This window comes from Geospiza fortis, unplaced genomic scaffold (assembly GCF_000277835.1).
Source record: "Geospiza fortis unplaced genomic scaffold, GeoFor_1.0 scaffold258, whole genome shotgun sequence".
NCBI lineage: Eukaryota > Metazoa > Chordata > Aves > Passeriformes > Thraupidae > Geospiza > Geospiza fortis.
The window spans coordinates 457,991-471,243 of record NW_005054602.1 but is presented as its reverse complement, the minus strand read 5'-3'; the positions used below and the strand labels follow the sequence as shown (position 1 = coordinate 471,243).

The 13,253-nt window shown below is 40.1% G+C and overlaps 1 protein-coding gene across 1 annotated transcript in view; it reads right to left on the bottom strand.

The window, feature by feature from the left end:
* Positions 1–890: 890 nt before the first annotated feature.
* TAF1A (TATA-box binding protein associated factor, RNA polymerase I subunit A) overlaps positions 891–13,253 on the bottom strand; it is a 13,816-nt gene continuing 1,453 nt past the window's right edge. Inside the window, 11 exon segments of the mRNA XM_014310880.2 lie at positions 891–1,974; positions 1,976–2,091; positions 3,274–3,434; positions 4,508–4,628; positions 5,735–5,801; positions 6,882–7,040; positions 8,554–8,684; positions 9,395–9,593; positions 10,565–10,678; positions 11,503–11,672; positions 13,171–13,247. Coding sequence (XP_014166355.2) covers positions 1,948–1,974; positions 1,976–2,091; positions 3,274–3,434; positions 4,508–4,628; positions 5,735–5,801; positions 6,882–7,040; positions 8,554–8,684; positions 9,395–9,593; positions 10,565–10,678; positions 11,503–11,672; positions 13,171–13,247 — 1,342 coding nt within the window. The 3' untranslated portion in view covers positions 891–1,947.

Here is a 13,253-nt window from a genome sequence, read left to right as displayed (position 1 = left end):
CTCAACTTTTGCCACTTGCCATCATTCTAAAAAATTCAAAGTCAATAATTAAATCACTAATAAAATTTCTAACAAGGCAAGAAGAGATTATTGCTTACACTGTAATTAATGTTAAAATTTTTTTGTTTTGTTTTGCACTGGATATTAATACAAACTTGTTTTTATGCAGGGAATCTCTCCCAACCAAGTCATTGGCCTGATCAACCTATGAACCTGGCTGATAAAGATTCTGTGCAAAAAGGCTAACTCTTGAGACAGGCATAGAGGCTTTGTCCGGAATAGCCCTCCAGAAGTTTGCTCATAATGAGAAAGAGACCTTTCAGCAACCCCCTACCTTATTAATGCTGTTAAGAAATGCATGCTTTATTTCTATTTCTACTTATTATACAAAGAAAAAAGTGGAAAAAAGGTTGGGGGGAAGGTATACCTCTCCTTTTTGAGTTTTGGGTGGTGTCATGTTCTTACGTTTTATAATAAGTCATGTAACAGTACAATATTCCTAAGAAATCCAAGGTAAAGGACACTGGACAGCATTCTGAAGTCTCTTCAACAGAACCATGGATTACAAATGACCACCTACCGCACAGACAGTCAATATAAGGACTTGAATTGTTTACTAAGTATTTTCCTGTTTACAACTGTTTTTCTGTTTACAGATTGTTTTCTGGGTGTTTGGTTCTTCAAGAGACAAATGGGTTACAGGTTGTCTTTAATAGTTGGGCTTTTCTATAAGGGTTAAGTGGGTTAAAGGTTGAATGGGTTTTGGTTTTTATAAGTTGTAACATATAAGCATTGTGCCTGTGGCCCGAGTTCTCCCCCAACGCATTCTGAACAGAAATGCTGTAGCTTCCATGCAAATTTGGCCATGCTGCTGCTGTTTTGTTTGTAAAGCGCCTTTGCAGATGAGTAACAGAAAACAAATTACAAATTTTATTAAACAAAGAAGGGTGATACATTACCGGATGTCACATATGAGCTTGCTACCAAGTCCCATGATTAACTGACAGGGGCTTCTCCCAATCAGATCTCTTATGAAGCTGCAAGCATTTCACTGGCCAGATCCTGAGGGGGCATGGAGTTCAGACCAATGAGAATATCTAGACCGGGTCTTTTAAAAGTCTTTATAAAGGGTAGCCTGGGAAAATAAACTTCCTCTGTGCCACATGAACATTGAACATCGGGGGTGAGTCGTGTCTCTGTCTCCTTGCCCCTCACCCCCCCATGTGCAACCTAACACCCCCTGACTATTACACAGTGAGGAAGCATCATTCTTAGGGAGACAGAAGTAAACGAGCACTAGGGTTGGGAATGATGAGTAATTGCCTTTAACAAAACACAGTTACAGCAAGTATTTCACTTAATGTTTAAGATACATTGTGTTAAGGCACTTCTCACAAGACCCACGTGAACCCAGACCAAAGTCCCAGAGGGAGGTTCAAGCACTTCACCCTCCAGAATTCTACAGATAAGGCATTAAAACAGAAGTAGTATTTGGAAACCATTTTGTGTTGTTTTCAAGGAAACTGGAATTCTGGTTTGTGATAACACATGAACATTTGCTTTCCAAAAACAGCAACACTGCATATTTCAACTCATGGGTATGACTGCAAAAAAAAGTCTCTTCCAGGAGGTAGAGAATTTCTCAGTATTTCTGTGCCTCTGCACTTTTAAGATGTATTTGAAATCAACACTGTTTGCATTTCACACAAATATTAGAGTAACATTACAGAAATTCTTTCTGTAATTCTTTCTTCAGACATTATCACTTGATTTATATGCATTTTATTATAAAATAAATACCAACCAAAGTGGTTTTACATAAATATATTAAAAAAAAGTCTAGTACTGAGTCAATAGGGTCTGCCTAAAGGTTATGGAGTACCACCAACAAAAAAGTCAGTTTTACAGAGAGGAAAAAGTACCAAGAACCTTAGGGACACCCTCTCATCAAGGCTGAACAGAGGAATCTGGGGGGACCAGATATTCTCAGGTAGACAGGATGGTGCCTAGTCACAAACTTCTTCAGCATCCGAAACCTTTTCAGCCGAGCTTTGCAGCCTTGGTGTGATACATATTTGAAGTATTTGCAATCTAAGGAAAGAAAAAAAACAACACTAAGTTACACCATGATACAAGCAAATACAAAATGCTTTCACTGTTTAAATAATATGCAAACAGCTAAGAAACTTTTCAGTAATTAAAGGTATTAAAATCCAAGACATGCTCATTACAGACATAACTGCAACATTAAATAATCTATCCTCACTTAGCCCAGCAAACATTCTACATGTATCTAAATGCCTGTTATCTTGCACAATACTGCTTTTTCTTTCATTTCTGCTCTGCAAATTAGATCAGAAAGTAAAATTTCAAGAGTGTAAAGCAGCACTGATATCATACATTAATTTATTATGCTAGATAACGAAACAGAAGCTCACACTGAGTCAGTAAGTACTGAAACTTCATTCAAGAAAATCTGAACTAGAATGCTTTCATTTGCCATCTGGAAATAAAAGGGAGATATCTGATCCTACAGATCAGAAAGCAAAACAAAAAATATCCAAAGAGCTTCCAATATGAAGCTCAGTTTGTTCTATGAGAAATTGTTCCATGAAGTGCAGAAGAAAAAGTTATAGAAAAGCTGACAATGAACATGTTGCCCACCAACCAGAGGTTCAAACCAGTCTACAAGCCATTGTCTCCACACCATATTCCCATTCTCAATTTAGCAGCTGATTCTCGGCCTGATCCTCCCCTTGTTTTGGCAGCATTTCAAATAATGCTACTAAAGAGGTAATGATCTTCACCTTCTTACCAAACTGATGATGTTCTTCATTCAGACTCTCCCTCCTCTTTCCTGCATTACAACATACCCATGGTCCTTAATGACCAGCTGACACCCAGTATTGCTGAGACACTGCCCAGGCTGGCATCTAGAAAGCAAACTGCCTCCAGTCCCCACAATATTCCCAAGGAGGGTGTTGTGCATTTTTGGAGTTATGGTTTGAAGGTCAAACAACACAAATAGTATTGTGGCTGCTCAACAAAGCTAGATAAAACTGAATTCTAAACCACAATAAGACCAGCTGCCTCACTGTTAAATATCAAACTAACTTAAATACCTTTCATGTTCAGCTTCAAAGACAAGAATCTTTTTTTGAAGAAAGAAACTGTATTTCTTCCAGGTAGCAGAACAGCTGCATCCCATGTCATTAGGGCTAGAACTAGACATTATTTCTGTTCCATGAAGTGAGAAGAAAAAAAAAATTATACCCTTTCCCAGTATGATTCCAGCCACCAGAGCTTTTTCATATGAAAGGCTTTTATTTTCCTGCCAATTCCTTTTTGCCAAGTAGCAGCTAAAATGGAAGTCTGGCCACCAGTCCTTCCTGGAGTTCCACTCTTGCTTGATCCAGTCAAGATGCTTCTCAGAGCTGGAAAAAGGTTAAACAAATTACAGAAGAGGTTAAAATGTAATGGAAGGATTATTAGGAGACAGTGAATGTTATAATCAGCTTGCTACAAATCTCCTAAATTGCCAACATAGACACACTGACTTCATACCAAAACACTAACACAAGCATTTTTATATAAAACTAACAATTCTTTTTTAATCCCTGGCAACACTTGTGAGGCTGGAAGTGAACTCTAGCAGTTTTATTAAACCTTGGCAGAAGCACAGATTATGGTTTGAAATTAAGCAAGCCTTTCACTTGTCTGCCAGTTTGTCAATAGTAATATGGAAGATTCTCCAGGTTTGTCAACAAATGAGTAGTATGAAGGGGTTGCTTTGTCCTTAGGAAAGGAAAGTTACTCCAGGCATACTCAAAGACTAACTCATCTCCACCAGTTATTACTGTTAGGCAATAATGCCCTTAAACCAAGCATTTCAGCAACACAAACTCCTTCCAGCCCCTCAAGGGAACCTGCAAGAAACACAAAGAGGGAGTTTTTGCAAGGGAAGGTAGAGACAGGACAAGGAGGAACAGCTTTAAACTGGAAAAGGACAGGTTTAGATTAAATATTAGGAAGACATTTTTCACTCTGATGGTGAGGCCCTGGGTCTTTTTTGCCCAATATAGTATTTGGTGAGTGGTCTCTCCCTGATCTTCTCTCAACCCATGAATACTTATATTTTCTCCCCCTATCCAGTTGCAGAGTGAAGCGATAGAGCAGCTTTGATGGGTGCCTGGCATCCAGCCATGATCAGCCCACTACACTGCTTTAGTGGGAGATGTCCCTGCCCATGGCAGGGGGGCTGGAACAAGGTGATCTTTCAGATCCCTTCCTACCCAAACTATTCTAGGATTCTATAAAACTATCTACAACAGGGAAGTGACATTCCCATACAGTGATCAAACTGCCCAGTATATTCTAAGATACTCTGAAGTTGGATATGAAAGGCAAAAATGAAGGCAAAGTTGGAGCACAGAGGTTCACTGTGTTCACTGCCCAAAGGTGGAGACTTGACACATTTGTTTCAACACATTACATCAGAGCTACTTACATTAAAATTTGTTTCACCTGTCTTGCCAAACAGCTCCATGCTTTTGTATTTTCTTTCCATCCAGCATAATCCAAGACTGCAAAAATAACTTCTAGGCCCAGTTGATGCTTTTTTCTTTTCTCTGGAAAAAGATGAGGCTGATTAATGAATTACACAGATCAGGATGAACTCATTAGTAAGGCACAAGTGAAATACAATTCTCCACTCTTCCCCCCCACTGCTACTTTAAACATAAGTTATGTTTATTGGTATAAATTTCTTTAAAAACTCCAGGTTGTTTTCATTAGTTATGAAATGTTGGCAAATGTGTCACACACGAACTGAAAAAGGGAGGTTTCAGACAAAAGGTCTCCTTTTCCCCCTCCCAAAGAAGAATCACAGTTTAAGTTGGAGAAAACCTTAAAAATCATCAAGTTACAACCCCCTGCCATAGGCAGGGACACTTTCCACTACAGCAGGTTGTTCAGAGCCCCAGCCATCCTGGCCTTGAACACTTCCAGGGATGGGGCATCCACAGCTTCCCTGGGCAACCTGTGCCAGTGCCTCACCACCCTGACAATCAAGAATTTATTCCCAAAATCTCTTCTAAACCTCCCCCTGTCAGTTTGAAACCATTAACCCTCAGCATATCAGAAGAGTGAACAATCTTTATTCATGTACATTTCACCAATCTGTTGACCTGCTGAGACACACCAAGACACAAGAAGACAGACAGCCTGGAATACAATTGATCAGCATGGAAAAAAAATAGTCTTCAGATTAGAAGACTTTTCTACCAGCTTGAAGATAATGCTCCCTTAAAGAGAAGGAAAATTTTGTTGTTTGATCATTAACAATGAACTAAAGAATATATACATTCCAAGATTTCTTTTTTGAATAAATAAAATAGAGATTCCAAAAATGGAATTAAGACCTTGGAATTCAGAGTAGGGCACCTAAAAAAAAAATTAAGTTGTTTTTGAGGTCCTCCCTGTGCCTTACAACTGCTTGCTTTGCTCAGCCTTTAAAATAAAAAAAAAGGCATTTGTGTACACAAGTTTGTAAATGACTGCTCATACATCCATCTTAAGAGGTTATGGTGATTAAAAAGATGGCATTTGAGTTGGTTTTTTGGGACTATTTCTTAAGAAACAAAACTAATTTCAAAAGCAGAAAGAAGGCTGTAGGATAATCCAGAATAGTTTTCTGAAATTACCATAAATGAAATGAACAAAGGTAAAGACTTACTTGATTTTTGAAGCATGGTATTAAAATCAATCATTAGTTCATGAGAAGGAACAATATCATGCAAGATCTGAAAAATAAAAGACAAAACCCAGATAGGTTATTTTAATGTGAAAACTTTTGAAGACTTTTACCTGACCAAGAAAAGCACAGGCTTCAGAGCTTTGGGTGCTTTTAGTTCAGAAAATTAAGCAATTCTGGTACTTTGGTGCTTTGATATAAAGAATGGATCTCTAGGTCCTTCTTGCACATTTGTGACACTGCTCTGACACCACAGATGAAATACCTTGATGGCTGCTGACTACCACTGCTTGTGGCAAATACAACGTTCTGAAGGAGCAGCCCAAATCCATATCCATTGTCCCCCTTTTTGAAGGCAAAATGTAATTTTCTCCCTAGCACAGTTCTAGCTCCCCTGTACACTGCTCTGTGCATTGGATCAGTTTCTGGACTTATCAAACCATTTCTATGATTTATCTCTGTTTTCTAAGAGACTCATGTCTAAAGCCACTGCTAAAATGCAGAGGAGAATTTCATGCAAATCTGCTACAGTTTCAAAGTCTAAAACAGACAAAACAGCCTTACAAACCTGTTTTTAAACAACACTTGCACTAACAAGAGCACATTAGCGCCATCAAGTGGCAAAGCATGGTTTGCAAGGAGTTCGGAGGGCAAGGAAAGCAGGAATTTAAAAGCTTAACCTAACAAGGTCTTGTCTGCCAACAACCAGCAGACATTAATTTTTAGCTTTAATGCACAGCTCATTGAAAACAAGCGAAGAAACTAATTGCTAGATAGGATCAATAGGTGAAAGAGAAGGCATTTGATGATTTGTACATATTGTAAAGATCAAACTGTAAGAGAAATCAATGCATGCTATGCACAAGTCTGTTGATACAGACTTCTGGAACCATGTGAACATGTTCTCTGAGCTTGCTTACCGCCCTTAAGTGATATGATGTACCAGTCAAAGGCAAAACAAGAACTGGGATTCAAGGACAGTTAAGGATTCTGCTCCCTCCCACTAACTTCCCTCTAACCCTCTACTTCCCACAAAGAATACAATAGGATAAATAACATTACAGAGCTCAAGCAAGCTGTCAGACCACCCCATGACTGACAAAGACTGTATCTCCTAGGGGATACCTACCTTCAGTGCAGATATGAGGGATTTCTTCGATTCACCCTGCCTCTTGAAGAATTGATAGAGGTAGACATGGGCATTGGGGTTAGCAGGGAACTTTGAGTTGTAGGCATATTCATTTAACACTTGCCGGGCCTCATTGTGCTCTCCATAGAACTCCAGCAACTGGAAGTTAAGTCTGTCATTAGTTTGTCAGATACAGGGAACCAAACTCTTACAATTAATTCTGGACTGCCACAGAGCCATCCAGTAGCACAGTCTGTATATAAGAGTGCAGTGTATTAGATAATGCATATTAGATAATTACATACCTGCCCATCTTAATTTTACTGGCTACTCTCAGGACAGAGAGACAAGAATTCACACACAGAAGCTACTCTGGGAGAAAATGCCTTAACACCTACTTCGTTGTCAAAGGATTATCATCCCTTGCTCACTGGAAAGAGATGCTGAAGGCACCTGCCATATCTCTAGAGACAGAACTTGGCAGATGCCAGCACCAAGGAAAATTCTTAAAACGTCCTAGATTGCCAAGCAATGTGCATTCTATTTGCCATGTGTTAGAGGTGTGGCAGTTATGTTCTGTTAATTAGGCAGTTTTCCTTATCTCTTCCACAACCCATCATGCTTCCAGAGAGATATCATCTGTTAATGGGCCATTGACTGTCACTGCATGCTTGATAAAATTACAGCATCCCATTGTGAGATGCTCTGCCCAGAAGGAGGAGCCAAGCATTCCTAACTAGATATAATCTGAGATTCTGGGACAGCAGAACAGCCTTTCCACTGGATTACCAGAGGAACAGCTGCCTCTTCCACTTCCAATGTTCAGAAGACTACACCCTGCTACAGGATCACTGCTCCAACAGAACCACATCTGCTACTCCAGGACTGCACCCACAATTCCAACTGGACTGTTACCAACACCCTGACCCACAGGGTGTCAGGTTGTATTCTCACTCTGTCAGTGTTGTTTTGATTTACCACATTGTTTATTTTATTTTTATTTTCTTCCCTAATAAAGAACTGTTATTCCTGCTCCCATATCTTTGCCTGAGAACCCCCTTTAATTTCAAATTTATAACAATTCAGAGAGCGGGAGTTTACAATTTCCATTTCAGAGGAGGCTCTTGCCTTCCTTAGCAGACTCCTGTCTTTCCAAACCAAGACACATGCTTAGAGAAGTCAGTGCTTATCAGTGTTCACAAAAAGTAAAAGATCTCTTTAAAATTACTAATTCTTGGTTACAAATCCTAAACAGGTATTTAAAAACCCAAACCAGAACAGAGAGGGGCTGCATATTTGGCATCTCTAACATTTCATCTATCCAGAGGAAACACTGCCCTACCAAAAATCAAAGTGTTTTCAGGAATTTGAACTAAAGCAGCTATGCTCCAATTTTTGCAGCCCCACAAAAACAAAACATGTAAGCTGTCTGTCTACTTCTTCTTGACAATGAACAGATAAAAGTTCTTTTTGTACTGTGCTCAGGCTCTGCAGCTCTACCAGGAGTACGCTGTGCTCTACATCAAAGCCCGTGATGTGCACATACAAATGTGCTGCTTTTGAAACACTTTGTTTTCACTCACACACACAGAAAATAATCTGCATATGGGCATCTTAATGAAAATTAGACAGGGAAATACAAAAGAAAGCCATCTGTAAAACATGCCCTTACATCCACATAGCATTTCACAAAGACATCCCAGACTCCAGGTATTTTAATAATCTCCTTCAAGTTCACTGCTGCCTTCCGGAAGTAACTGTGCATTTCCTGCTCAACAGCCAAGTCTGCAAATCCATCCTCACCTACCACAACACAAAGGAAGGTCAAAAAGTTATTAACTCTGCCAAGCACAGGGATCTTGAAGTGCTGCACCTTAGGGATGATCACATTTTGCTAAGCAAGGACTTCAGCCAGAGAGCTTTTAAGAAAAGACTCCTCAGTACTGAAACAAGACATTTTCACTGTTCCTCATTCAAATTTATAATCAATTTCAACTTATGGAGCACAATGAGTAGGATGCCAAGAGAAGATGCTACCAGCACAAGGTCCATAAGCCAAATTCAACATCTGGTTTTCAGAGAAACAGAGATCTAGTGCAAGTGATAAAACACTGCCAGTAGGTATATATAGAACCAGATGTGACACATGTAGCAACTTCCACATCTTTAAGGAAACTGAAATTCAAACACAAGTGTTGAGGGTTTTGCTATCACTCAACATTCCAGCAGCAATCATGCACTTGCACACCTATTAAACCACTGCTTTGAGAGGATGCATTCCTTTGATCATTATTTTAGGTGATGCTGGCTGGACATGGGGAGAAAGAGTTTCAGAACAGCATTTCAGGGCACTTCAGAAAGTGCTATTTTGACACTACCATCACTGCTGACATAGAATCATGTCCCAGCCACACCATCACACACTGAAGTCTGGTAAAGGAAAAGGCGTCATTGCAAACCATGGCATCTGCATGAGCAAGCTGAAGATACAGCTCAATCCAAAAAGCACTTACCATGCTCTAACAGGATTTTCTTCTGCTTAGACCAGCTACAGTAGTCCAAGAGTCCCCTGTAAGCCTGAATCAGCTTAATTTCCTTATCCTGAATGGCTGTTTGCTCTCCAAACCTCCAGCTTTCTGCCAGGGACAGGTTCTGGTAGGCTTCATCTATTTGCCCATTACAGAGGAGATGGAAAACATGCTCCAAGCAGACCTACAACCCAAACAGTCCAAAACACAGCATTCCACACTCAAATGTAGAAATTCTAAGCAATACAGCAAAGTTCTACACACATGTGCAGAGAAAGAGGAGACTTGCTGACATGCATAAAAAATATTGCCAAGACATGTAATGAAGAATTTAAATTATTTGTGTTGTCTCAAAAACCTGCTTGTCTTTAACATGTGCTGTACCTATTTTAGAAGATCTAAAAATTACCTGAGGAAACCCAGCTAGGCTGCATTTGCTTATTTTTCACAGCACCTGAAAGAGGAATGTCCTTCCACCCTATCATGTTGATTAGGCATCGTAAGATAAAAGCCTAAACCTTAAGTTAGCTCCAGAAAACCCTTGTATGGAACTTCTTTTGAAGACCTTTAAAAACAAAATAAAAGACAGAAGCACCATCCCAAGTGCGCAACAGCCAAGGAAATCAACAATATAGGTTTGAATGAGCCACCAGAGGGAAAAAAAAACATTAAAAAAAAAACCCACAGCTGTGTGGCACAGGTGTGCACAACATACAGTTTTATAATCAGATTAGCTACTCAAAAAGTAAGAGGGTAATGAGGCAAAATTTAAGTACAAATGTTTAGTCAGCAGCACAGTGGTCAAATTAAAGACTGAAAATAAAACTTGGCAGGTAATTACCTGTATTTACATATCATTGGGACATGCATGAAAATGAATTTGACTGGTTCAAATTCAAATTAAAAGATTAAAGGATTTTAAGCACTTCTAAGGACTGAGAACATACATCTGTGGTTAAACATACAGACCAAATGAGATAAGGTTAGGTATAAAATGACCTCCAAATATCATGCAATTGGTAATTCAAATGTTGGGTTTGAGTTTTATTGACACTAATGTCAGTAGTACATTTCAAAAGAGATCTGGAAATTAATATTCAAGTAAGTGTTCAGATAACTGTGAAAGATCATCAGAGCTGCTTTAAGTACACTCACCTTCAAGTACCTTTTTACTCCTAAAGTTTTCATCTGTTCCATGAAACAGTTGACCTCTTTCATCCTGCTTTGGGAATGGTGCCACAAAATTTCAGTTCCTATTCTCCAAATCATCTATTAATGGGGAGAAAGAAAATCAAAACCAACCTGAGTACAAAAATGGCAACAGACGTCACATATAGTCTTACTACACTTACAGTTACTGTAGGACATGAAAAATGTACATTTGAGCTGCAAATAAAAAATACTACAAAGCATTATCTACTCCTATAGTAACTTACCTACTCATCCAGGAGGACTTCTAGAGTCATTCAGTGGTTCAGAATTGCTCATTATAAATGCAGCACTCAAGAACTGAGTTTATGAAAACTGCATGCCAGAGGGTTCCTCCTCCCCTCACTGAAAAGTTATGTTCTTTTTTGACATGACCCCACTAAGACACCAGGTATACACAACTCTTTGAACTTAATAGCAAAGATTATTTCCAATTTGATGTAGCTCCACAACTGCATGCACTTGTTTCCAAAATCTGCAAGCTAGCCATACTCAAGTACTCCATTTATTTAAAACTCCGATCCTTTTCATTCCACCTGCTTCCATCTAAACATCTGCAAGGAGTTTTGCAGCTACTGGAAAAGCTGGTAACAACCTAAGTAAGACACCAATTTGCAAACAGATTCTGACTGACGACATGCCAGAACCAAACACATTTATTGCTTTCCCATTTCAGAGGACTACTTTGATTTTTCATAGATACACTGCTCATAGAGTGAACTTGTACCAAGCCAAGTCTTCTTCTGTTGTGACAAGGATCTATTAAAAAAAATCAAGCCTGTGATTAGCTAATTAAGACAGATGTTGGTCCTGAAGTATATGGATGCTGCTCTGCAAGTATTTTTTCAACTGCAAAAGAACTCAGATAAGGAACATGGGCTTACCTCTGATGGACCTATGTGTTCTCTGGAATAGTCCTTCTCTAATGACTCAACATAGCAGGTCAGGAACTCTGCAGCCCTTTTCCACTGCTTTTGGAGTAAGGCATCCTGAATGTAACTTAAACATGCTTCCTTGCTCTTCTTGAAGTTTAACTTGTGTTCATTGGAAGATACTAAGTAAACAACAAAAAAAACCCAACCAAACAAACAAAAAAATAATCAACTGAGCCCACAGCAGTCACAGCCCTTATTCAGATAGCCACATGCTCTCCCTTTCAGCATCTTTCTTGTGTGGACATTACAGAAAGTCATATTAAGCTCTGTGGTTTTGAAGATAATCAGGGAAGCAAGACTATGGGACAAGCTGGAAATGTGATATGGGATGACATTTTCCATAAGCAGCACATAGCTGTGCTTGAAATTTCCATTCACTTGAAACAGTGAATAGCCAATTATGTTACACTACTGCCCTACTAGAATCAGGGAGCCATGGTGCTTTGATAACTTCACAGTACATTTTGTCATATTTTGGAGACTACTCTCTTCACTTATTAGTCATCAGCCAAGTTTGCAATGCCACAGTGCTGCCATATTTGCATGTACACAAACAAACAGACTGTTCCAGTACCAAAGGCTAAACAATTCCCACAAAGATAAACGTAGAGAACTATTCTCATTTGAGTACAAGGCTGCAAAGAGGCCTCTTGGACTTTTTACATCAATAGTAGTTCAATTTATTCTGAAACCAGTATGAAACTGAAACTTCATTCCTATGAAGTGTGTTTAAAGCTCACAGCTGTATGACCCTACAACAATTCTCATCCAGAAAAAGCCACCTGCAAGGCACATGAAGAGCTCACCAAGACATCTCCTATCTGGATGCTGTAGGCAGAGGAATAACTCAAACAATGGTTAAGTCAGGTAATCACAAAACCATCAGAGTTAGAAGGGACCTCTGGAGATTATCCAGTCCAACCAGCTGCCAAGGCAGAGTCACCTGGAGCAGGTGACATAGGAAGGTGTCCAGGTGGGATGTGAAAAAGTCTCCAGAGAGGGAGACTCCACAAACTCCATGGGCAGCTGTTCCAGTGCTTTGCCACCTGCAATGTAAAGATCTCTTTCATGCTGAGGTGAAACTTCTTGTGCTTTAGTTTACGGCCACTGCACCAGGTCCTGCTGCTGGGCACCACTGAAAAGTCTGGCATCAACCCCTTAGCACTTCTCTTTGAGATAATTACATGCATTAATGAAATCCTCTCTCTGTCTTCTCCACACTAAAGAGGCCCAGCTCTCTCAGTCTCTCCTCATAAGAGATGCTCCAGACCCCAAATCATCCTTGGTGCCCTCCGCTGGACTCTCTCCAGGAGCTCCATGTTTCTCCTGCCTTGAGGAGCCCAGAAATGGGCACAACACTCCAGATGTGCCTCACCAGGGCTAAGTAGAGGGGCACGATCACTTCCCTCGACCTGCTGGCACTGCTCTTCACGATGACACCATGGGCCTTGCTGCCCGCAAGGGCACACCGCCGGCTCACAAAATAACTACGATTATTTCAAACCTCTTTCCCCGCGCTAGCAGACGATTTGGCGGATAGAAGCTGAAACTCTGCCACTATTCCCAGAGCAGCACGAAGGAGTTCACAAAGAGAACGCACAAACGCTCCGCCCTTACCCGGCGGCGGCGGCAGGAAGGGCAGGTGCAGGAGCGGCTGCAAGGCCGCCTGAGTGGCGGGGCTCCTCCTCTTTTCTCTTCCC